Source organism: Neofelis nebulosa, chromosome 7, assembly GCF_028018385.1.
Source record: "Neofelis nebulosa isolate mNeoNeb1 chromosome 7, mNeoNeb1.pri, whole genome shotgun sequence".
NCBI lineage: Eukaryota > Metazoa > Chordata > Mammalia > Carnivora > Felidae > Neofelis > Neofelis nebulosa.
Window position 1 is genome coordinate 26,208,356 of NC_080788.1, and position 26,579 is coordinate 26,234,934.

At 36.4% G+C, this 26,579-nt stretch overlaps 1 protein-coding gene across 3 annotated transcripts in view; it reads right to left on the reverse strand.

The window, feature by feature from the left end:
• The window catches only part of GABRB3 (gamma-aminobutyric acid type A receptor subunit beta3), a 475,998-nt gene that overhangs the window by 12,861 nt on the left and 436,558 nt on the right, over positions 1-26,579 (reverse strand). For all 3 annotated transcript variants that reach the window (XM_058736901.1, XM_058736903.1, XM_058736902.1), the window contains 2 exons: positions 24,811-24,948; positions 5,721-5,873 (listed from right to left, as the gene is read on the reverse strand). In XM_058736901.1, coding sequence (XP_058592884.1) covers positions 5,721-5,873; positions 24,811-24,948 — 291 coding nt within the window. The remainder of the gene's footprint in view (positions 1-5,720; positions 5,874-24,810; positions 24,949-26,579) is intronic.

Below are 26,579 nucleotides of genomic sequence, written 5' to 3' on the forward strand. Positions count from 1 at the left end.
GGTCAAGAAGCTGACACCTCTATTCCCTCGCAGGGCACTACCACATGGTACTTGGCCCATAGATAGAGGGAATTCAGGGTATACAGAGAGTTGTGTAGACAGCAAAGGATAATGTGCTTTTTATGAAAGATGGAAAAAAAATGAAAATGAAACCAGAAATTAACATAAAATTCTCTCAGTGTCTGAATGAGCTTTCAAGAAGAATGAATCTATGATGAATCAAGGACGAGGGTCATCTATGGCCATTAGTGAAGTCACAGGGGCCTACCTGTCAGAAGAAAACAATTCTTACTATAATGCTTTTTAAAAGGGGGGGATGGGGCAATGATTTTCAAAACTGTTAATGAACATGATCCAGTCCTGAGCTCAAAAAGAAAGGAGTATTTCAGGGAAGCTCCTGAGGGGAGATTAGCTCACAGTATTTTCCTCCTTAACTAAGAATCTATATAAGCTTCTCAGAACATTCTTGGTGAAATCAAGGTATAATGATTGTATTCAAAGTGTTGAATCTTGCCATACTTTGGAGCAAGAGAGATCCTCATCACTCCTTTTTTATGTCATTATGTTGACTTCTCTACATAGTAGCATGTGAATGATCTCAGTTTTTGCCCAACAGAGCCAAGTCCAGTCTCCAAAACATATAAGGACCATATTTTGCAATTCTCCCATAGCAATGGACATGTTTTTCTCTACAAAGAGTTCATATGGATAATTTGAAGCCATAGAGAGGAGGGGACATGTCAGTTAGTGACAAAACCAGAGTTTGTTGAACACAGTGAAGCCACACATGCAAGAAAGATATGGATTGCTTGTTTCTTAGTGGGACAGTAACTATTACAGCTGACTTGCTCTCTCTTACAATACTAAGAAGTCTCAAGGAAGAAAGATATCTCCAAAGTGCTCTTATCTACCTATTTAACTGGTGCCACTGAATGAGATACCCCCTGTGTCTTCTTGGACCCAATGGAAACACTTCTTCCTCATTGCTATGTCATGCCTTCCCTCAAAAAGGAGACTTGAAAGTAAAGCTTTAGCCATGGTCCTTCAGCCACAGTAACCTGAAAAAACAGATGTCACTGAGGCCAGGGGACAGTGCAGGCCAGAGAGGTCAGTGTTCCTAAGATACACGGCAGAGCCCAGACCACCTCTACATATGATTCTGCCCAAAGGCATCTGAGTCCGCAGATCCTCACCCAACTCTCCAGTGTAGGGTTTGTATTCGTTAAGAACCTTAGTTTGATGCCCTCTAGATTTCCATCCTATTGTTGGAAGTAGGCAACCTCATCCTGTGTATCCCACACAGAGAACCTCCTGACCACAGATCCCCTCTTGCTCAGGACCATCTGGAAAGCAGGGAAAAAAGCCTGGTCTTCTGTCACTAGCATGTGCTTTCCTTCCACCCATCTCTAAACTGCTATTAAAAGTAGAGGAGGGAATTGAGGCACTGAAAACTATTTTTATATATAACTGCAAATCATGATAGCTTATGTAATACATGGAAATTGAATATGTCAGAATATTTTAAGATTACCCTTTAAAGTACCATCATGTGTACCTAGGGACTTTTAAAATTTGAAAATGGCAATGGAATGATTACAGTTTACAAATAAATGTGAAAACACCATGCAAACTCTCTGAAATTAGGTGTTCTCATCATTATTCAAAAATTTTGTAATGTTGCTGCCATAATTTTTTTCCTTTCAAATGTATTTGGAAAGCTTGAATGCTTTAGTTTAGTCATTGCTTTGGTTCTCCAGTTGACTATTCTGAATGGACATGTATGACCCTGGCCTTAGTGGACATCCCAGGAATGGGCTGAAAGAACACAGGGATAAGAAGACCCACCACATGTCACAGGTACTCAGCCAGGTAAAAGTGGCCCCTGAAAAATGGGAGAGGGCCCTGGCTCGGGCCCATTATCTCAGGGTCAAGGAGTCCCTTAACAGTACAGTTTTGGGGTGAGTGCTCTGTTTGGGCTCTGATTAGCTCTTAGCTTAAAAGGCCAATGTGTTTACTAATTCTTTGTATCATTTTACTTCCTATCTAGATATTGTGGATGATGGTGGACTCTAGGGATTCACAGACCTGGATGGTACAGCCACATGGCCCCAAAAGCCTAGCTCTGCCACTTCCCAGCAACATGACCTGAGCCTTGATGGGTCCACACCATTGTTTAGAACTGTTGTGAAGTCTAAATACAATGCCTGAAAATCACTGGTGATATGTTAATAAATGGTAACTGGCATTGTTAACACTGACAGAAACAAATAGTCATATTTATTATTACCATTACAGGGAAAGAAATTATTCAGTAGCTTCTGGTTTCCTGGCAAGTACCCACAGCCACAGCCTTGCTTTGAACTTCTGTCCTTTGTCCTTGAGTGGACCAATCCAACTGCAGTACAGGAGATAACTGAATGATTCTTTCCATATTCTTTTACATTTATCAAGTTGTTCAGTCTTTACACTAATCGTTAGCCTCAAATTATTTCTCATTTAGATTATGCTAAGAAAATACTGTATTTGAAAAGATGCATTTATAAAATGACTATGAAATAAAAATATAATTTGCATCATTTAATCAAAAGATATTTTCTTTCTCTTCTTTGTGATAAAAATAATGTGGCCTAAATTATTTTAGTATAAATTTTTACTTTTAAAAGGACAAGTACTATTATTCAGTGATAAGTGGACCTCAGGATTTTGAGGAAGACCATTTAATTACAACTCCCAAATTTGCAGTCTGAATGCTTGTAACACTAACAGTTCAACAGATCAGACAGTCAGCCCCTGGTCAGAAGAAGCATAAAATCCTGAAGCATACAGAGCAGCAGTGCAACACAGCTTTATGAAGGACCAACATTTCCCTTCTCAGTAGAGAGACAACCCTAGACAACTGTAGATCCAAGAATCCTGAGCCAGAGCCATGGATATCTTTGCTCAAAACCCCTTTGCACAGACCTGTACCTCTAAGACCTCACTTAGAAATGAGGCACATTCATCATGGTGCAATCATTTAGGATGCTGGTAACAGCACTCAAGGCATTTCAAAAGGTATGGTACAGGACAAGACAGGTGGAATGGGGTGGGAAGAGGATTTCTCCAATTAACCGCCTGCCCCCATACCATGGCCATATATTCTTAAAGAGGAACTAGAGCACATAGCATTTTAATGATTTTGAGGGATTCCTCAATAATAATAATAATTAATAATAATCCTTGCTTAGCTTTATTTTTTATTTTTAATCCTTGTGTTTACAATGTAGTAGACAAAATTACTCCTGTGTGTACTGTCTACTGACACCATAGGGATCACCTGTAGCAGTTAAGGGAGAGAACTGGAGTCAGACTAACTGCATTACAATTTTTATTCTCACATTTAATATTATATGATGTTGTACAAGTTATGTACCTGCCCCATACCTAGTTTTCCTGCTCTGTAAAATGGGAGCAATAACATTGCTTACTGTGCTATGGATGTTCTGCAGAATAGATAAGGCAACCCCATTAATTTCCTTGCGAAGAACCTGGCACCTGAGTATTTGGTAAAGTTCAGCCTTGATTATTGTGTTGTCATTCAGTGTTCATGATCCTATGATATACTTTTCCTTAAGTTATTGAAGGTAACCAGGTGACATTTCCCAATCCCTGCAGATCCAAGCTCAGAGACCCTGTTCTATGTAGGCAGAAGGTGGGACAGATGGAGTGAACACACTGGTATTCTACTTTGAGATCTGGACTTGGACTTTTATCTGCTCAGATGCTGTGGCCTTAAGGTCACAGCTGCCTTCAAGACCCCCAGGCCTCAGGTTCACCTTGACACTGGCAAATGCCCATTCATTTCTGTCTCTGTGCCCACATCTGCCTCCCAGACTTGTGACTTTGGTCAGAATCTGGAGCTCCTCCAGTGGTGAAGCCTTAGCAACTCCTGGCAGACCATTCCTTTGTCTTAGCAAAGCCATAACAGGATGATTTAGGTTTATAATAATAATGCTGTGTTGTTAGAAAAGGTGGAATCTACTTTCACATACTGTAATAAGGTTGGGTTGACTACAACTCACTTCAGATAGAGTATCTGTTTAATATTGTGGAAGTAAGTATTTTACAATTAAGGAGCTATAGAATTTATATATCTATAAAATTTAGAAATTCACATTTTCAGCTCACCTCACTCATATTGATGTCAGATAATTACAGTTCTTTGGTACTCATATTTCTCTTGTTATTTCAATAATGACAAATTCTCCAAGGCTGATTCACTGTGAAACTCATGAAGCTTCAGCTTCAGGTCTCCAATTGCATAAGCCTCTCCAGGCTTGGGGCAGGATCCTAGATATTTTATATTTGTTTATTTTATATTATTTTTCTTAAAGAGAGACCCTGAAAATGTATAAGCTAACAGATCTGCAAAATTTAGATCTGACTGTCCAAAATCATTGCAGGTCTGGTTTTTCCAGGTGAGATGAAGAGAAAATACTTTAACAAAGAGTAATCTGATAACATTAAGAAGAAGAAGAAGAAGAAGAAGAAGAAGAAGAAGAAGAAGAAGAAGGCAAAACCTTCATAAAGGACTTATGTTACAGGGTAACCTCTGCAGGCTGTAGAAAAATCCTACAGATTTTTAGGATTTAGGGATGTTTTTCTCACCATTCCCATTAAACATACATAATAATTAATATGGCACTTTTAGTTTTTTGATAGTTTCTTCTTCTCAAAGCAATTTGTTATTCAATGAACACCTTTAGGAATAGCTACCTAATTTCCTATGTATTAATCTATTCATGAATGTAATTCTGCAAGTCACCTGTCATTCTAAACTAGACATCTACATACACACATGTACACACATTTTCCCAGGGAAAAAGATGTCATTTAACTTGAAGTCCTGGAAAAAGATGGCAAACAAAATCAGGAAGAAAGAGGGATAACTGGAACCCTGAAATATTATGGCTTTCTGTAAGCTAATTTACCAGCAAATGCATTGATAATTATTTTCCATCTATTTGTAGAAGTATTAGCAATAATTTTGCTTTCAGGAATTGAATTCAATCCTACCAGAGGAGGGATGGACTGGATAATTGCTCTTCAGCCCTATACTCAACTAAAATATGTTTAAATGATAAACAAACAAACAAACAAATAATATATAGTATTCTTTTAATAATCTAAACATATAACAAATGATATAGGAACCTGTAAAATACCTTGCATATCAGCTAACAATCCAATTGCCAAATGACCAGTGGCCAGTACAGATCACTAGAGCTCCAAATAATCACTCAGAATCTAATCACATATTTTAATGTTCATTAAATTATGTAATTCCAATTACATGCTATAATATTTGACTATTTTTCTGACTTAAAAAAGATGAATGCCCACTAGTCAAGTCTTCTTTCTAGGCCACAGAACAATTTTGAACAGGAGATGTTAATCCTTGATTTAAAATTAGTGTCAAAAATAGTTTTATTATGCAAATATTCAGCAAACATATTTTCCCTTTCATGGGCATGAAAATTCACATTTGAGCCTTGTAATTAAATTAACACATCAAGGGAATCATGCATGAAATTATTATTTCAAGATAAAAGTACCTTTATGGGCAAGACTAATGTCATGATGCCAAAAAATTGTAGTTGAACTATAGCTTTTGAACTTCCTTAATACTGTAATGACATGGTTACTTTACATTTTAGATATCATTTAAAAATAGCACATACCAAGGGCAACTCTAGCTGCAGATGCATCATAATTGATCCAGAAGGACACCCATGAGAGAATCGTAATTAGTATAGAGGGCATGTAAGTCTGGAGAATGAAGTATCCAATGTTTCTCTTCAACCGAAAGCTCAATGAGAGCCGAGGATAGGCACCTATGATAAACAGACAAAGATTACACAGGAGAAAAGACATAGCAGACAAAAAAAGTTGGCTTTGACCTCCATTGGTCAACAGCATGCATTTGAAAAGCCCATGAACTAAGGGGTGACCCATGAAATTTGCTTCTGTTTGCCTAATTGTATTTATAGAAGAATTGGGAGGGGAGTTTATTTCAGTCTCTAAGAGAATGATGAGGATACTCTTCTAAAGCTAAGTGTTCAGCTGAGAATCATCCCTAGGAAAACTTTGGGAAAGTTTTTAGCTTAGAATGCAGAATCATCTCAAGTATCTTGTTTATTATTTCATCAATGGCTGTACCCTTCTTCTCCATTGTAAATAAGGGAGATTTGGCTCAGGTTTTATTGACCAAAATGGTTTTTACCGGTTGTCCCTTCTGCCCATCTGGAGCAACACTGTGCACAGACATTGAATTACTGACCCTCAACTAAGGAATCTCAAGGGTACCCTGAGAGCTGCAGAGGCATAGACGCAGACCCAGTCTTACAGAAGATGGCAGTATACACTGCGATGCTCTACTCTGACCACAGACAAGGCATTAAGGAGAGCCTCAGAGAAGCATCTTGTCCCAGTGCTAATCTGATGTGTGCATCCAACTCAGTATACCTTTAGTATATCCACAATTACAGAATAAGAAAATTGCCCACTGATTATGCCACATTTAGTTTCATATTTGCCTTCTCCATTTTATTTTGCTTTTCTTGCAGCAAAGAGAGCGTAGGCTCCATTTCCTCCTGTCCACTTCAACCATCCACTTTATCAGTTCCAAATCTCCCTGATCTACATTCTAGTGAAGCTACTGGAAGGTCAACCAGTGAAAACCCAATGACCTTCTCTAATCATCCATTTCCTTGCCTCTTTCCCTTCCACAATCACTGATGGATGGTACTCCCTTCCTGAGATTGCAGTACCTCGCTCATCTTGACCTCCTTCTACTCTAAGACTGACAAGCTCCTATTCTCCCACACCCAAATTTTCCAGACTTTGTTCCATGTATTTTTCTGTTTTTGTCTCTATATTCTTTTCCTAAGAAGTCTGACTCACTCATATGACTATTTATTAGTTCTATGTTGAAAATGAAAGATTTTTATCTCCAGGCTCCTACTTTGGCATCAACCACATTTTCAGCTGGAATTATATAAAGGAGAAAAGAAGAAGAAGGGGACTTAGCACTTAAAGGATAAGAATGTGGGAAATTTCCTCCAGTCATTTGTGTGTGTGTGCATAATTTCTATTACATAGCTCTGATCAAATGCATACATCATACTGTCATCATAGCATAAACATTTTCATACTTATTTCAAGTTATTCATAAACACAATTTAAAATTCTTCCCAATTTTCCTTCAAATATATACATATGTACTCTAGTTTACAAAAATATTTTCCTGAATGCAACAAATTTTTATTATTTCCATTTTTACAAAACTATAAACACTATTCTTAATATCACTGCGTAGTGTCCTTTCACTGTATTTGGACTTGTTTCTTTAGGATGAAAATGCCAAAAGAGGAGTTGCTAGGCCATTGCAATTGCCTAGAAAGGCATAGGCAATTGCTAGGAATTGTTTAGGCTTTTGATGGTTATTGCCAAATTACTTTGTCAAAAAATCATACCAGTGTACACGTCACTATGAGCACTTTATAGAATTCCCTACTCACCTTGTAAATATGACAATGTTCCAGAACATTTCTTAAAAATAACTTTTGATAATTTCTTTGGGAAAATTTTGTCCTTTCCAATTACTCTCTTTAACTGCATACTTCCTAAATGTTTGTTTTTCTTCTGTATATAAGCTCATATATGATCTGATTATACTATTTATTCATTTTTCTCATTTTTTGTTCCTTTTTTTTACCTATTCATTTCAGTTCTTTTGACATTAATCCTTGCGTGCATTCTCTGCAAACATTTCTTCAGTTGTTTATTTTAAAATTTGTAATGGCTTGAGTAGGGGACATATAAACACTTAAATTTTTGTATATAGTTGAGTTTATCCATTTCATTTTTTCCTTGTTATTTTTAAAACTTGATTTTAGGGGCGCCTGGGTGGCGCAGTCGGTTAAGCGTCCGACTTCAGCCAGGTCACGATCTCGCGGTCTGTGAGTTCGAGCCCCGCGTCAGGCTCTGGGCTGATGGCTCGGAGCCTGGAGCCTGTTTCCGATTCTGTGTCTCCCTCTCTCTCTGCCCCTCCCCCGTTCATGCTCTGTCTCTCTCTGTCCCAAAAATAAATAAAAAAAAAAAAAAAACAAAACTTGATTTTAATCTTAGATAAGTTCACAATAGAAATTTAATCACAAATCTATTTTAAAGGTTGATAATTATTTCAGTGTTTGATATAAAGCATCCATACACACTGTTTTTTGTTCCACAAACATCAACCAGTCCTCCAAACACCATCAATGGAATAAAGCTTCCCTTGATATAGGTCTGATATACTTTATTTTTGTTTTACATTACATTTTATGTATATGTGGATCCTTGGCATGATGTGCCATTGAACTGGGTCAGAGTCCCATCTTGCCATTTCCAGATTCCTGGCCCTATGTTCCATCCACACATTCCTGAAGTACAGCATGGACACTTGCTGTCAACCCATATTCAAAATCTTATATGGCTCACTGCTTCTTAGAAAGGTCCAAATATGCATCTGGGAATTTTAGTTTCTCTAAAACATTTTCCCAAATTAACTCCTGTTTTATTTCCCACTATATCTTTTCATTAAGAATACCATTTTCTAGCTCAAAGAGTGTCCTCACTACCTAAAAATAATTGTCCATATTTCCTGCTTCTGCTGATTCACCCACATTCCTCCCTCCTGACGAAATGTTTTCCCTTACCCACGTTACAAAGCCTTAATCAAATGCCACATCTTCCATGAATCCTTTATCCTTCTTTCCTCAAAGTGTAGGTGATTACCTTTTTATTTTCTTTTTTATAAAATTATTACTATTTATCAAGACAGGATCTTCCTTAGTAAGTTGTACAGTCCCTAAAGCAGAGTTTGTGAAGTGATGTATTTTTCATATAATATGATGCCTAGGTAAATGTCTAAACTATCATAGGTTATCAACAAATACATCTGTATACATAAAAATGGGAGTATTTGGTTTATTTATGTTACTCTCTAACAAGTGTAATACTCAAAACGTTCAACATCTTTACTGAATGCTTGAACTCCCATAGCAACTTTAATATCTTTACCAAAGTAAATTCATTGTTGGATCTTAGTTTGAAATTTAATGGCAATCTCAGGCTTTACTTATCACTTAATCATTTGCTGCTCTTGTTTCAGTTATGTCTCACTCTCCACTATACTTGGAATAGTTTCTGTATTTGTCAAGATAGGTTGGTTTATGTTTCAATAACAAAAAGAACCCCAGATCTCTATAGCTTAAAACAAAGATTTTTATTTTCTTGTGTATCCACTTAGCTTTCTGTATCTGGAACACTGCTGGACACCATGGAAGAGGTGCCACACATACTCCCCCTTACACTTTCTTGTCTAGAGCAAGTCCTACTGTCAATCTTTATATCATTGGAGTAGAGAGTTTAGTCCTTTCCCAGGGGAGAGGAGTAACTTTTTTTTGAGTGATAATGTAATCTATCTTATTGCCCAACTTTCATTTTTCTACATCAACTTGCTTAATATTTTCCAAAGTACACCTTCTTCAGGGAAATTGTTCCCAACAGAAGCAAATGTTGATACTTATGCAATGAAGTATGATTAACACTATTGGGAATACTTGCCCCCTGTAATAGGGAGGTCAATGAAATGAATGCAAAGTCAAATATTTGGAAAATCATTATAACCTTGAGGAAAGGAATACTAATCTCATTCCTAAAATAACTTAATCTCTGGAAAATTTCCAAGATATAACACAGAATTTAGAATAACAGAATTCATAATGCAAAAATTAGATTTAAGAAATATTCCACTTTCTTATGTTTGTATAGTAAATACATTCTACTTATTGAAACCGAAGTGATACTTCAAATAAAAAAAAAAAAAGTTTTAGGCATTCACCATATGCCCCACACATTCTAGTCTCATAATCCCAGAGGTGGGGATGGTGAAGGGAGCAGACAACAAATGAATAAGAAAGGATTCTACATTCTCATCTAGGTCCTAACAACAAATGAATAAGAAAGGATTCTACATTCTCATCTAGGTCCTAATCCATGTCAGAGAAAGACTCATACAGTTTGGCCCTGGTAAAACAGAGTAAGAGTCTTGCTGGAGATAGAAAGATATTCTAGAGCATGAGATTTGGTGATGCAGGGGAGGTTTCATAGCATCTGAACCAAGATACTATTCCTGGTTGAATACAATTCTTTTCAGGCAGGGAATCAGGAGAGCGTTCAAGGTAAAAGACTCACTAGGGCAAATGAAGAAAAGCCTTTCAATACACCGTGAGAAATAGGCCTCAGAATGTTAATAAACATGAGTTCTAAGATATATTAAGACCTGTTTTAGGTCAAGGCCTTTGTCATTGGATATGCATCTTAAAGAGCACATAAAGTCTTTTTGTAGCTTTGTTAAACAAAGTCCTTACATTCAGGGTGAATGCCATGATGTATGCTGTATCTATGGGAAAACTCCCCACATAGCTAGTGGTTAATAAAGTTGAGAAGTAGTGAGTCAGCTACACTAAGACATACCCTTCAAAACAGCAATAGAAGCTTAAAAATTACAACAGAAAGGCACAGAAGCCCTAAAGCCTGTGTGCCAATGCAGATGTGGTCAGGTTCCCAAGTAGATGCTGAGCCAACAAAGAGAGGAACAGTCCCTGAACACAAGTGCATTGTTCCAATTCAGGGCTTCCTTGGCAAAACTACCTATTGAAGATGCTGATCTCAACCCTTTCTCCTTAGACACACTAAAAGTTATGCCAAAAACAAGGCTCTGGGTACGGAATCTAGCCTAATTTAATATTGTGCTCTAAAGCATTAATATTGTTGAAGATGTCATTAAAAATATCGACACAGAGTATCGTGTCACCTTTGTGGAGGGAGAGAGCCACTCAAATGTGTCCATAAAATAATAAGCTGATATTTTAGCAACTGCAGCAGAGCTGACCTACACACATGTGCATCTCCCTCTTTAAGGTGGCCACTGTGAGGGGCTCTCCCACCATTGCCTAAAAGTTTTGTGAGCTCTCAGTGCTGCTCTTGAGTTTTTATTTTTTTATCACACTGTCTCATTCATTTATAATCTACTTTTTTCACTTCATAACACAACCTAAAACTCAAAATAGTGTTACTAATTTTCTTCCTCCTATTACTAGTCACCTTAATTATTTTATGTTCAAAAAAATCCATGAAGGGCAGAACATATATGAAAAAGGAAAGAAAAAAAAGAGGAAAAATAGAACTGGAACTTGAGAAAAATGTTTTCAGATTGTTTTAATACGCAATGATTCTCATTCTGATTCTCCACAGTAAAACAAGAATATTGTATCACATGACTCTGGAGCAAAGGGTGGTGGTGTCTAAGAGTTTAGGTTCAGCCTCATGGTTTATTTGGAATATTCCTTTGGTAAGCTGATTATCTGATCAAACCCTCAGTTTCCTTGTGTTGAAATAGGGCAAGAATATCACAGTAAAAAAAAAAAAGATAAGTTATGCTTCATCAAAATTACAAGCTATTAATCTGCAAAGCGAACTATAAGAAAATAAAACCACAGCCCACAGAATGCGAAAAAATATTTGTAAATCATATATTTGATAAGGATCTTATATCCATAATATATAAAGAAGGTTTAAAAAAACACAACCCAATTTAAATATGGGCAAATGACTTAAATAGACATTTCTCCACAGGAGAAAGTATCCAATAAGCACATAAAAAGATGCTCAGGATTATTACTTTTTAGAGGAAAGCAAATCAAAATCACAATGAGATACCACTTCACTTGCTAGGATGACTACAATCAAAAGACAGACATAGAAATATATGATTTGATCATTCCACTAATGGCTACTTACCCAAAGAATACAAAAACAATAATTGGAAAATGTATATGTATCCCTATATTTATTGCAAGATTATTTACAATAGCCATGATATGAAAGTAAACTAAATGTCCATTCATAGGTGAATGGATAAAGAAAACAGACATACACACACACACAGACACACAGACACGCAGACACACACACACACACACACACACACACACACACACATTACTCAACCATAAGAAAGAATGAGATCCTTGGCATTTATGACAACATGGATGTACATAGATGGTATTATGCTAAGTGAAATAAGTCAGAGAAAGACAAATGCCATATGATTTTACTTATATGTGATATCTTAAAAAAAGCTAAATAAATGAATAAAATAAACAAACACTGCAGAAACCGACCCATAATACAGGGAAAAAACTAGTCGCCAGAGGGAAGAGGTGTGTGTGGGGGAGTGGTGGGCAAAATGGGTGAGGGGAATGGGAGATACAGGCTTCCAGTTATGGAATGAATACATAATGGAGATGAAAGGTACAGAATAGGGAACATATTCAATGGTATTGTAACAGTTGTATGGTGACAGCTGGTAACTACGATTGTGAACATAGTCTAATGTATAGAGCTATGGAATCACTATGTTGTATACCTGAAACTAATGTAAAATTGTGTGTCAATTATATTTCAATATAAAAAAAAAAGACAATAGCAAGTGTTGGTAAGGATGTGAAGAAATTAAAACCTTCATGTACTGCTCTTGGGAATATGAAATGGTGCCATCACTTTGGAAAAACAGTTTGATAGTCCTTCAAAAGAGTTAAATATAGTTACTTTATGATCCAACAATTCCAATCCTAAGCACATGCCTAAGAGAAATGGAAACATATCTACAGAAAAACTTGTACATGAATATTCAGAGCAACCCTATTTTTAATAGCCCAGTGTTCATCAATGATGAATGGTTAAACAAAATATGATATATTCATACAATGGGATGTTATTCAGCAATAAAAAGGAATGAAGTGTTGATACATGACATAACATGGATGAAACTTCAAAGCATCACGCTAAGTGAAAGAAGTCAGTCACAAAAGGACCATACAGTGCATGACTCAATTTATATAAAATACACAGAATAAGCAAATCCACAGAAACAGAAATGAAGTTAGTGGTTGCCCAAGGCTGGGTGGTAGGTAGAGGGAAATGGGGAGTGTCTGCTAATGGGCACAGGGTTTATTTTTTTTAATGTTTATTTGAGAGAGAGAGAGAGAGAGAGAGCAGGGAAGGGACAGAGAGAGAAGGAGACACAGAATGCAAAGCGTGTTCCAGGCTCTGAGCTGTCAGTACAGAGCCTGTTGTGGGGTTCAAACTCATGGACCCCAAGATCATGACCTGAGCTGAAGTCTCACACTTAACTGACTGAGCTGCCCAGGCACCCCCCAAGGTTTCTTCTTGAGTTGATGAAAATATTCCGAAATTGAATGCGGTCATGATTATACAACTCTGTAAATACATTAAAATCATTGAGCTATATAATTTAAATGGGTGAACTTTATGGTATCTAAATTATATTTTGATAATCTCTTAAAAGAAAAAAAAAGAATGCCTATTACATGTATCTTACTGGAAATTAAATGACTTAATTTATATTAAGTAACAAACTTACTATCTGGCCCCAAATACACATTCCGTAAATACTAGTTGCTGCTTCTTCCTTTCCTTTTCTTCCTCTATGGTGCCTTCTATGCTCAGGATTCTATAATCTAAGAATTCTTACCATTGAGCATTAAAAAAATGTGCAGTAGTTTTAAAATTAAGTTCAAAAGGTAAAGGTAGACAAGATTTTTGATTTTTTTTTTTGGCAAAGAAAGTGCAGGACAATGAATTTCTGAAGATATCTGGCTTCTGTGGTGAGACATGTTTGATAGGTCAGGAGCCCTTAAAGGAAAATGATTTCATATTAGCAAGATGAGATAGCTAAGCTCTCATTTAGCACTGAGAGTAAGCTTGCTTTGGTCCCACCATTTTGGACTGAAGAATTAGTATTTGTCTAGGAAGCAGAGATGAATTGTCTCTTAGGATCCTTCTAACAAAAATCAGTGGGAGGAAAAAAAGAATGGGAATTCGCCTCTAGAATTTAAGGTTAGATTATATTGTAAGTCAGATAGAGATGATAATTCCTTCTTTTAATATTTCATATAATACTTTCTCTAGACCTCTAGTAGATGTTATTTATAGACTCAGTGGACAATAAGTTGATCACAGGGCTTTAGTTTACTAAAGCATGGATCTCACAATGGACTTTAGAGAAAATTAAGTGAATGTATTAACAATGTGACATGCAGACTTTAAAAATATTTGTAATCTGTCATAAACATTAATGAAAAGCACAATTGCATTTTGAAAATTGATTTTTGAAGAATAGAAAATTCACATATCTTAACAGAAATGTTCATTATCATTCATTTTGGAATTCTTCTCTTTTTCTTTCTTCTAATCTTGGCAGAGGTATTTTGAAATAAACCCCGAAGATATCAGTCCAAATGTACCCCAGAAAAAAGGAAGAGAAATAAAAACATGACACAATTAAAGAAGCATACTAAAAAACATGTTTTTCATGTATCTAGCAAAAATTTCCGTCTTTTAGCTGAAACAAAACTAAAAAGTTAGGAGTAAATTTCAGATTTGGCAAAAACTGTACATCCCAAACTTTGCTGGTTAGCAGAATATACATTCAAGACCAATGCAAAAGATGAAGTCTTAATCTGGTGATCTTGAGTCCAGAGTGATATTTAAGGAGCTCTTAGATTATTAACTAGTTGAATATATTTATTAAAATAAATGTAATATAATATTTCTTTTAACCTGATTCCCTTACTGCTATTCAAGTGCTTCCCTAACATTTCCACAACTTTTTATTGTTACAACCAGAGTCAGATCTCCTTTGAGCTTTACAGCACTTTCCTCTATTGTACACTGTTCAATATAAGTGTTTCCTCTACATAACATTATTGGAAAAATCCAAAATTATATTTTCCAAAATGTGATTACAAAATGTATACTATTTTTTTTCTTTTTTACTCTCATGTATTAATAGTCTAAACTAAGTAAGAATTAAATATTAAAACAACTGTAAATTTTTCTGAAAAAATAAAGAGGAGTGGGGAAAAAAAACATGGTGTTTGAGTATTATAGATAGGTAGCACTTCCACTGGAAACAACTAGAGGAAAATGGACAAAATTTAAATATATCTCCTTGAAGGCACTGGAGAAATAGCAAGCTAGTAAAAATGTGGGGCAAGTTCTGGGAGAAAAAGAAATAGAGAGGTGAGCCACATTTCAGGTAGCTGAAACACATACTTTCTAGAAGAGAAAGATGAGAAGCTAATTAGGACATCTGACAGATCATGGACTAAATGAGCAGAAACTAGGGACAGAAAACAAGTAGGGATTCCAAAGAGCTTTGTCCAAGAAGTCAAGATAAACCAGAAGGATTAACCCATATACAAGGACTGAATCTGAACTCAGTATCACCTGTCCGGGATTGCTAATGCCTCTAGTGTCTGACAGAGGTAACATACATTCACTTTGAGGAAAGAAAACATCATCATAAATTTTGAATTATATCCACAATTTTCCCATGGATAATAACAGATTAAACACAAATGAGGAGGAAATTGTTGGACTGAAAGATGAGTCAGAAGAAAATTTCCAGAGTGAAGCATGAAGAGAAAATAAAATGAAAATTCCAAAAAGGGGGCTGAGATATACAGAAGATACAGTGAGAAGATTTGTGCTGGAGTTACAAAACTGGAATTGAGACTGGAATCCTAGAAGAAAACCACAGGGAGAGAATAGAGCAAAAGCAGTGATGACTAAGAATGTTCCAAAAGTGCTGAAAGACCAAAGATTCAAGAAGATCTATAAATTCCAAGAAAATAATTACAGACAAAACCATATCTTGGTACATCATAAATACCAATGAAATCAAAATCAAAGAGAAAAAAAGAAAAAAAAATCCTAGAAGGGGAAGAAAAACAAATTAATTTGAGAGCACCAATTAGACCAACAAGTGTCCTCTCAATATAAACAGTGGAAGCCAGAGACAATGAAATAATATCTTCAAATGGAAAAGAAAAAAAATTGTCAACCTAAATTTCTGGAACAATCCTACAAGAATATATAGGTCATATATGGTTTTGAAAAAAAACCTAGAAGAAATTTGTGACCAGGAGACTCAGACTAAAGAAAATATTTTTCAAATGTTCTTTAGGCAAAAACCAAAACAAATCAGAACAAAACAAAAACCAAAAATGTTTTATAGGCAGAAGGAAACATTCACAGATAGTGACTTAGAGATAAAATAAATAACAAAGAAAACAGGACATTTATAATTATATCTAAGTGAACATATACTGCATTTAACAATAATAATAATATCATATAGGGTTTTAAATATATATATAAAGTTATAATATATAATGACAATAGCATATGTAGGTCAAATGAGGAAATAATTAAAATGCACAAAGGTCTCTACAGTGTTTGGGAAGAGGTAAAAAGACCATCTCAGATACATTATCAGAAGTAATAAATATTTTAGCAAGGCCATTCAATATAAAATCATTGTGTTCTTATATATATCAAACAAAAAATAATGCTAAAAATTTTTAGCATGTATACTTGCATCAGAAAATATCAAACATCTAGAAAAATTTAGCAAATATGTACAAGATTTTTATACAGAAAATCCTAAAATGTTATTACCTCAAATTAAAGAAGACCTAAGTAAATGGAGATAAAATATACTACAGATTGGAAAAAATTATAATGACATGCCTTTCATCAAATTAATGTATTCATAATAAAAAGCCAAAGCACTTTTTCGGTGAAAATTAATGATCTGATTATAAAAGTGACATGGAAATATAAGGGACCAAAATAATCAAGTTAATAATAAATAACGAGTAAATAGTAAAGTCGATTGTAAACAGTAAATAAAGGATCTGCTCTACTTAAAGCTACAGTAATTAACACTGTGAGTTAAGGGTACAAGATAGATAAATAAACCTATGATACAGAATATAAAGTTCAAAAGCAGATCTATGCACATTAAATTTATGACAAATGTGTTGCTGTAAAACAAATGGTGCTGTGGAAAATAATAAAACCTGACCCATACTTCACACCATTCACAAAAATCAATTGCATGTGGACTGTAGGTTTCAATGTAAAAAAGTACATTTTTGTAACACGATGTGACCTATAACCAGCTTGCATCTAAAATCGATAAATAACTCAAATTAATGACAGATAATTCACAAAAAAGAATTGCACAAGTAATTCACAAAGGAGGATCTCCAAATAACCAATAAGGACAGGTGCTCAATCTCACTAGTACTCAGAGAAATGGAAGTTAAAACCACAAAAAACCACCCAACGCACAGCCAGTAACTTCCATGTGAAATGTTGGCAAGGATGGGCAAAAGGAACACTCATGCATTACTCGTATGAACATAAATTGTCAGAATCACTTTGGAAAACAGTTTGGCATGATCATTAAACTTCAACATTCACAATTACACTTCCAGGTATACAGTCAATGTTTGCCTGTGCATATATTCACATACACACACAAAAACAAGTACAAGAGTGTTCACAGTAGCATTATTCATAAATCTGTACCCACAAAATAGTGGATAAATAAAATGTGGTGTAATTGCATAGTAATATAGCAAAGAAAATAAATGAAATACAGTGACATGGATGGATTTCATAAACATAATGTTCAGTTAAATTCAAACTCTATTATCCCATCATTAAGGTTCAAAAACACAAAATTCAAAAAACAAAACAAAACAAAACAAAAACACAAATTTCATTATATTGTGACAAGATAATAGTTTTCTTTGAGAAAGAGGGAGGTAAGGACATTAGGTGGAGTCATAGTGAGGATTTTGTGGTTCTGGTAACATTCTACTTTTTCACCTAATTGCAGTTATAGGATTGCTCACTTTCTGGTAATTCAGTTAGCTCTGCATTTATATTGTAAGTATTTTTCTATATGTGCTCATACAGAAAAGTTATAAAAGTTATCATTAAAGTAAAAAAAATCTAACAATCTATGTCTTTGTATAAAATTATAAAGCATGGAAAAATTCTAACCATTTTTAGGAAGAATGCTTTGTTAAACATTTTTAAGAGAATATTTCAGACCTCAACTTTTAAATGATTAAGAATTGTCAATCTAGAAGAGGTTTAAAAGTTAGGTTCAGCAAAGATTTCTTACATTATTCCTAAAGGCTTATATAGAAGGCCAATCTTTTTTTCAGATTTCAATCCAAAGAATTCCTAAGACTAATTTGTTTCCACTTATTTTAAAAATACTTTTCAGTATTTTCTGATATTCTACCATAGATCCCTAATGGATCTCACAGAAGTAGATGACAGATTAAATAGAAACACATTGACTATAGTAAATAAATTTATTTTAATGGTTAAAGGAGAAAGAGAATGCCATGTAGCTCACATCTAGGTATCAAGTTGCAGGAGGGAGAGGATCCCCCACCCTTGTATTGTTTCTCTTTTTTCTTCTATCTCCCTTTTAATCTGGCTTCCTTTTTCTTAGAAAGCCTTACTCAGGCATGTTTTCAGATTTGGCTTAATCCTATAGATTGTAGGTGCCAAGGAATAATCTGAGAACTCACTTCATATACCCTTTCATTAAAAAGTATGAGATCAAGCTCAGAGCCTGGAGACTGTTCCAGATTCTGTCTCCCTTTCTCTCTGCCCCTCCTCTGCTCACACTCTGTCTCTGTGTCTCTCAAAAGTAAATAAACATTAAAAAATTAAAAAAAGTACGTGATCTTGCATATGCAATAACAAAGACAGAGACAAATACCATATGATTTCCCTTATATGTGGAATCTAAAAACAAAACAAATGAACAAACAAATGAACAGTGCAGAAACAGACATATAAATATAGAGAAGAAACTAATAGTTGCCAGGGGGGAAGGGGAAGGAGATGGACAAAATGGGTGAAGGGGATGAAAAGAAACAAACTTCCAGTTACAGAATGAATATGTCACAGGGATGAAGCCTTTACGGAATGAATATGTCACAGGGATGAATATGTACAGCACAGGGAATATAGTCAATGGTATTGTAATAGTGTCGTATGGTGACATGGTAGTTACACTTGTGGTAAGTATAGCATAACGTATAGAGAGTTGTCAAATCATTATGTTGTACACCTGAAACTATGTAAAAATGTGTGTCAACTGTGCTTTAATTATTAAAAAAATAAATGTAATTCTGGATCAATAAGGAATACTTGTAATAGATCTAGGACTTCCCAGGAAATCCAGTAGATTGGAACAACGAATGACACACAATAAGCCTAATTAAAATAATTTACTTTCTTTTTTCTCTTCTCTGACTTTTTTTTTAAGTTTATTTATTTATTTTGAGAGAGAGAGAGAAGGAGAGAGGCAGATAGAAGGAGAGACAGAATCCCAAGCAGGCTCCACGCTGTCAGAGAGCAGCCTGATGCCCCACTCCAACTCACAAACTGTGGGATTGTAACCTGACCTGAGCTGAGATCAAGAGTCGGATGCTTAACCAACTGAACCACCCAGGTGCCCCCCTCCTCTCTGACTTTCAAGAAAAATCTATATTTGGGACTTGGGCATTTTGTGAAAATACTGAGCACCAATTTATGAACCAAAAAAATAATTGAAAATATATTTATTGCATGCCTGACATATATGAGAGTGGCAGTAATAATATTTGACAGAAATTAATAATATTTGACAGTTGATAAAAGAATGATACAGGTAGAGTGTGATACCAAGTTTTCCAAAGGAAAGATAAATGACAGGTACGCTCAAGGAAAGCTAATTAGAGGTGTTGGTGGTTGAACTGTCCATTGATAAACATACAAGATTTGGATAAGAAAAACAAGAAGAAAATATATCAAGTGGAGGCTATAACAGAAGTGAAAGTCTTTAGGTAGAATGCAGGAGCATATGCTTCGAGGAGAGTAAAAGAGTTAGATGCAACAGCTATCAGGATGGCTTCATACTGGGGACATTTGTGAGCTAAACTGAAGAGACAGGTTGGTGCAACATATGGATTCAAGGTCAACGAGTATTAATCGTACTCTGCACACAAAGGGTAGTCATCAAAGCATTTGGAGCTGGGTAATGACTTCATGCAAACAGTGTTCCTCAGCTACTAATCTGGCAGCAAAGTGCAGGATGAATAGGAAGGCAGAGGCACATTTCTTGCCACCAAGTATTTCTGGGTGTTGGATGAAGCAATTGTAGGGCCCTGGATTGGGATTGTGGAGGCCTCCAATCCCAATATCAGTTTTTGGAAACCTGCATGAAGCACTGTTCATCAAGAACTCATGGCCTATTAACATAGGCATGTGAAGGAGAGAGTGGCACAGACTCTAAAAACAGGCACTGTGTTCATTGTTTGTTATCCCAACTACATATTCACCTGTTTTGTAAGAACCCTTATAACATTAATATGTAAAATTGATGAAAACGATCATTTAAAATAAAGTATAAAAAGGCTAGTTTTTAAAATCTTTGTCAAAATGCATTAGAGGTACTTATTCCTTAAGAAACATGAGAATCGTCATCCTTTCTAGCTTTACTATGCAACTTTGATCAAATTATTATCATTCTTTATTTATGTTTATTTATTTTTGAGGGAGAGAGAGAGAGCAGGGTAGGGGCAGAGAGAGAGGGAGACATAGGATCTCTGCTAATAGTGCAGAGCCTGATGTGGCACTCAAACTCAGGAACCAAACCTCAAGATCATGACCTAAGCCAAAGTTGGATGCTTAACTGACTGAACCACTCACGGGCCCCAAATTGTTATCATTCTTGAACTTCAGTTTTCCTAAACTTTAACTTGGGCTAGTTTATTTGTCTATTACCAGTCTTCAAGGAACATTAGTGAAAAATGCTTAAAACAAGGTGCTATAAATTATAATACAGCATGCCATTATGGTTAGAAGTTAGAGTAATGTAGGCTTGCTTCATTTTCTTTCGAGTTTAAAAGGGTTGATTTTTTTCCAAACAAAACAAAACAAAACTATTTCTTGAATAATGGTAGTAACTGAATAATTATTTGTTAATATGAACTAACTCAGTCATTTCTTTGTTGTCTTTAAAATACACCTGCGGGGGGAGGGGCGCTTGAGTGGCTCAGTCGGTTTAGTGTCCGACTCTTGGTTTTGGCTCAAGTCAGTGAGATAGAGCCCTGTGTTGGGCTCCATGCTGAGTGTGGAACCTGCTTAAGATTCTCTCTCTCCCTCTCCTTCTGCCCCTCTATCTACCTCTCAAAAAAAAAAAAAAACACACCTATGGAACACGACTCCCTTTTCCTAAGCAAAGGGGTACTTAATTTCCTCCCCAGGTACAAAGAGGTTTTATATGTATTTTTTAAAAAATACATAATATTTTAGTACATTAAATATTTGAATATATAATATCATAAATTTTTATAATATCTCTTTTGCAGAAACAATTCATTTAATAAGAGTTCACATACTTAGTGATGGTCAGATTTCCTCTCCTAAATTCAATAACCCCTTAGGTTTCAAACTATTGAGTGGGCTAGGTACTGGAATGTTTTATGGATACAAATATGAACCCAAGACAATCCCTACTCTTAAAATCCTCTGATAAGTAATTAGAAGCCCAATCATTCAGGAGAAGAATGTCATAAATTTTCCAGTATATACAAAGATCTGGTCAGCCGCTACAGTATCTATTCTCAGACTCCTCAGAATATGCCTCTTTCCTGATCCCACATTTTAGTGAGAGCTAATAAATGCTTACTATAGGCACTATTCTAGGCTTTTTGTTTATACTAACTCATGTATTCCTCCCAACAACCCTACCAATAGATATTATTAATATCCCTATTTTTCAAAGTGGTTAAATAAATTGCCCTGGGTCACATTGCTAGCAAGTTTCAGTTAGGACTTCTCCAGCATCTGTGTTTTAAAACCCCAGACATAGTGTCTCTTGAACATATTTAAGTCAGCTCTATTACTGTGGCTTAATTCTCACTAAACATTACTTTACACAGTGGACTGTGTGAAATCATCAGGGGAATATTGCTGAAACATGAAGGCCTAATGAGAAATCCCAGGAGACCAGACACTCCTTGTTTCTCTCTTTGATGCCAGGCCCAGTCCCACAACCAGTTCATGTCAATTGTTGAGTGAATATTCATAACTTGCTTTTGCATGTTCTCTTCCCTGTAGCCTAAACCTCATGTTACCCTGAAGATGGACTAGGACAGTTTCCTGTAGGCAATCACAGCAAAGGACCTTCTGTAAGATCCCCAAATTGGCAGGACAAAGGCTAGGAGGGTAAAACAAAATTTCACTTGCATGGTACTGAGAATAAATATCTGAAATTTTGCACCTTATATGTTTTGTTTGCCTCCCCTGAGTCTAGCTTGCCTCCACCCATTGTCCTGCAGATTCATGTGGCTGCTCTGTGTTTTACCTCCAGGTGGAAGTAGAGGTGGAGAGCATTACATTTAATCCTCATCATGGACTCAGGCTGGTCCAAATAAACTTCCAGAGTGTTTGTTCTTAACTAATCCTTTTTTGAGAATTCTATCAGGCTACAGAATTCTTCAATCCTATAGCCTGATTGACTGATCAATCCTGTTGACTGATCAAAATCTCTTTAATTAAGAACACGTGTGGAAAGGAAAACAAATCAGTGTAACATTTAATTTTAAAATATTTTTTTAACAATGTAGCTTATGCTACTTCCTTATGAATTGACCAATTAGACTAATTTTAAACTGCAAGCTCTTTAAAAAAAACATTATTATTGAAGTATAATTGATACACAATATAAAGTGCAAGCTCTTTGAAAGTTGGGAGGTTTGTAACTGACTGATATGGAGTCCCTGGCTTATATCTTGCAAATGCCAGAACTTGGTAAGTGCTAGAAAGAAGACGTTGTACTTCATTCTGATGGGCTGATTGCTCTATGCATAGTTTAAATATTATCCCCCACATCTGTAGTGTCTATTTGGGAGACTTTCTACCATATAAATACTTCAAAGAAAGACAAAGAGTGCATCTAGAAAAAAAAAAAAAGGCCCCTTAGTGGTTTTGAGGTAGAGGATTCAGGAAGGCCATTCTAAATGGTTGCATTTTCCTATGGAAGCACTGCACACAGACCTCATCCATCTTTTTGATGAGGCTGCATGAAAATGCAGTAAGAGATCCTCAAGGCAACATACTAATGGCCACAATGGCAATTTTCAAGACCAAGGCAGGCTTGGGAAGATTATTCCACTGAGAGAACACTACTCTTATGTTCTGAGCAGAACATCTGCACATATCACTTGTAGCATGGAACAATTTGAATCCTGGTTCTAAAATCAGTAAAGCATTTTATCCAATGCATCACAGGGCAGATTTCTTGGTTGTAGAAACCATTGCTTAACAATAAGCCAGTGTACTTGCTGGCTCTTACTGTCCATCTGAGGTGAGTGCCTATAGAGACTACAGGGATATCTGTAGCACCTCTTGCAACAGAGGATAAAGTGGCACTGCATAAAAATGAGCCAGATTGGTGTCTTAAGCATTCGGGCTTTTGTCTATACTTAGCATGTCTCATTGGTTCTTAGAAGCTGGGGTAGAGAGGAGGGAAGTTGGTGCTTGACTCATTGTTCATTTATCCAGGGACTATTGCTGCATGCCTAGGACATGTCAGGCATTATACAAGGTGGGGATGGGATTAGGGGTAAACCATAACCAGGACAGGCCCCTCCTAATGGAGATGTATCCTTGAGGTGAGAGGCACAGCAGAGCAGTATTGTGGCAACACAAAGCAGCCACTTAATCCAGCTTGGGGAGGCAGTGTGTAAGTGTGTAAGCAGAGCAGAGTCAAAAAGTCTTCCCAGAGGAAGTGGCATCTAGACTAAGCTAAAGAATGAGTCAGAGGTTACCAGGCAAAGGAGAGGCAGGTGGCTGTTGGTCACAGGCATTCCAGCCAGAGGCAACAGGCAGAAAGAACAGGGGCTTCCTTGGGCTTTATGAATGCCCTCACAGAACTGGAGCTGATTGGCACCCACTTGTCATTGTTCAAGCTATACTGACAGGAGAAAGCTGAGGTGGAAGGTTCCAGCTCTGTCTTTATTTAGCATTTTCAACCCAGAGTTTGTGGTCTTTATAAAACCTTACTGATTAAAAAGGACTTTTGTTTATTACCTCAATTACAATATATGGGCCTTAGAAGGAATGCAGGGGTAACAAGAAAACACTGCACAATGTTACAATACACATAGTTGTAATTTAATGAAACCTCAACAAGGACAGACAGGATAGCAGAAATTACCTTCTCAATCTTTAGATGGTTGAAACAAAGATGACAATGAAACCCAGGCTGGGGCAACCTTAACCAGATAGTGTAAGGAGAATATGATCATATTTCAAGAAGCCTCACTCACTGAGGGTGGCCCAATTTCTTGGGCCACCAAGGCTGCTACCCCAGAAGTGGGGTGAAGTTCTCTTACTTCTGGGAGGGGAATAGCACTACTTCCTCAGATCTTCCTCCTCCTTCCTCCCTTCCTGTCTGCTTCCAAAGCTATCAGTGGATTTGTGTCTGCCCAGAAATGAGAGTTTCTTATGTTACCATATGTGGGTTGGTTAAATTCACCCTAGCTTTTTAACTTCTCAGTAACTGTCCCCTGAATGCATCTCCTTGTGAGGTGATCTTTCCTTCCCATCAAAGTTTACCAATCCCTTTAGACACAGAGTAAAGGAGTACCTAAGATGATGAATTACTGATGACAGTACATCTTTGAATGACCAAGTTCTGTGAGTAAGCTGCATGGTTTCATTACGAGACCATCACTGCCTAGGCTTCCAGTGAGTGAACACAGGACTCACCTGTGGCAAAGACGACATTCCTTGAGACCAGACGATGCTCCACAATAGAGAACTGAGGGAGCTCAATCCTCTCCACTCCAGTGACAGCCTTATCACCTCCACGCCAGTAAAATTCAATGTCATCTGTGGTATAGCCATCTGCCATGAGAGAGAAGTGGGGACATGACAGAAATGAAGAATCTTCATTTTGTTTACATGCAAGCCTAAAGAAACTGTAATTAATAAAATGAAATAACAGCTTTCCCATATTTGAAGTAGATTTGTTTCATGTGCTTAACTATGAGAAAAAGCATCATCAAGGAACTAACTTTTGAATATTTTTGGTTACTACCTCTGCTGTTTCATTCAGACCACACTAGCACTGAGAAATAGAGGAGCTGGGAGACTGAATGCTCTCACCAGAATTCTGTTTGCAAAGCCTAATCATAGAGTTGGACTGGATGTTGCATAGAAATGAATTTAAAATATATATTAACAGCACTGCAGAAGATGGTTGTAAGAAAAAAATTAAACCTCAAGTATAAGGAATTCTGGAAAAGCAACTCCTCTCAAAAACTATGATAAAGTTAAAACACTGAGGGTGAATTTAACATGTTGAAGTTTGATAGCATTAGAAAATTTCAGGTCAAAGTAGGATCCTCCTTGGTATTTTTATATGGCTTCATCAGACGTTTCTGGCTATGAGGTCTGCCATCTTTAGAAATGCATTTGGTTGGGATACTATTGGACTTTAGAAAGGGTAGTATTTATTACCCAGATTATAGCTCCAAGCCCAGCTCTTAGCGTAGTGTACATTGTTCACCTTGTAATAAATCAATCAATGCTTCTTCAGAATGAGGCAATAGGACAATCAAATCTGATGTTTCTGGCACCACCCAAGAGTCTTCTACAGAATTAAGTTAACTTTGTTAGTAAGGTTGATTAAAACTTAGACCTAGAGAAAAATATCCTATCAGTATAACAGACTTTTTTTTAATCTGAATGTGTAATACAATGTAAGGCAGACACTCAATATTTGACAATAGGCCAAAGCTATGGGCATGACTGCTCTCCATGGCAAATGTCATCTCCTTGTCCCATCTGCTGCCTTCTCTCCTTGGATCTGGTGGTTACAACTTTTGTCTCCTCCCTTCTTTCTGACTTCCTTACATTCCATTCACATCTGGCAATCATGACAACAGTTCATAACAGACACATCTTATCAAGCCACTCTTCTGCTTAAATCTCTCAAATGTTTCCCAATACAATTAGTGAAATAAATCCAAAGTCCTTACAAGGATGTGAAGAAACTACAGAACTGGACCCTGTATGTATTGTGAGTACATCCACTCTCTTTCTCTTGCTCACCCAGCCTGGCACCACTGGTCTTCTGGCTGCAGCTCAGACTGCATACTGTGCCCAGTAGTGTGTCCCTCCCCCTTGTGTGGGGGCTCACACTTCCCCACATTTCCATCTTGACTTAAATAAAAACATTTGTATATGTGTGTAGTCAGGTCACCAGAAAATCCTTTCTTCCACTCAAATGCTTTAACTATGGATTTTCTCTAATGGCTCCGAAGTGAAAGATTATTCCTCACTTTCTGAGGAAGTTGATAACAGACCGTCCTACCCATTCTCCCCCTCAGTTCAAACATCACAGTAACAGAATCTGCACCCTCTGAGGCTACTCAGTATGTGTTCAGAGATTTGGAGTAGGAGCTGCTTCCTTACTTAGGTCCCAAATTTGCCTTCCTGAAATTTCCATCACCTCACTGGGAGTTATGCCTTCT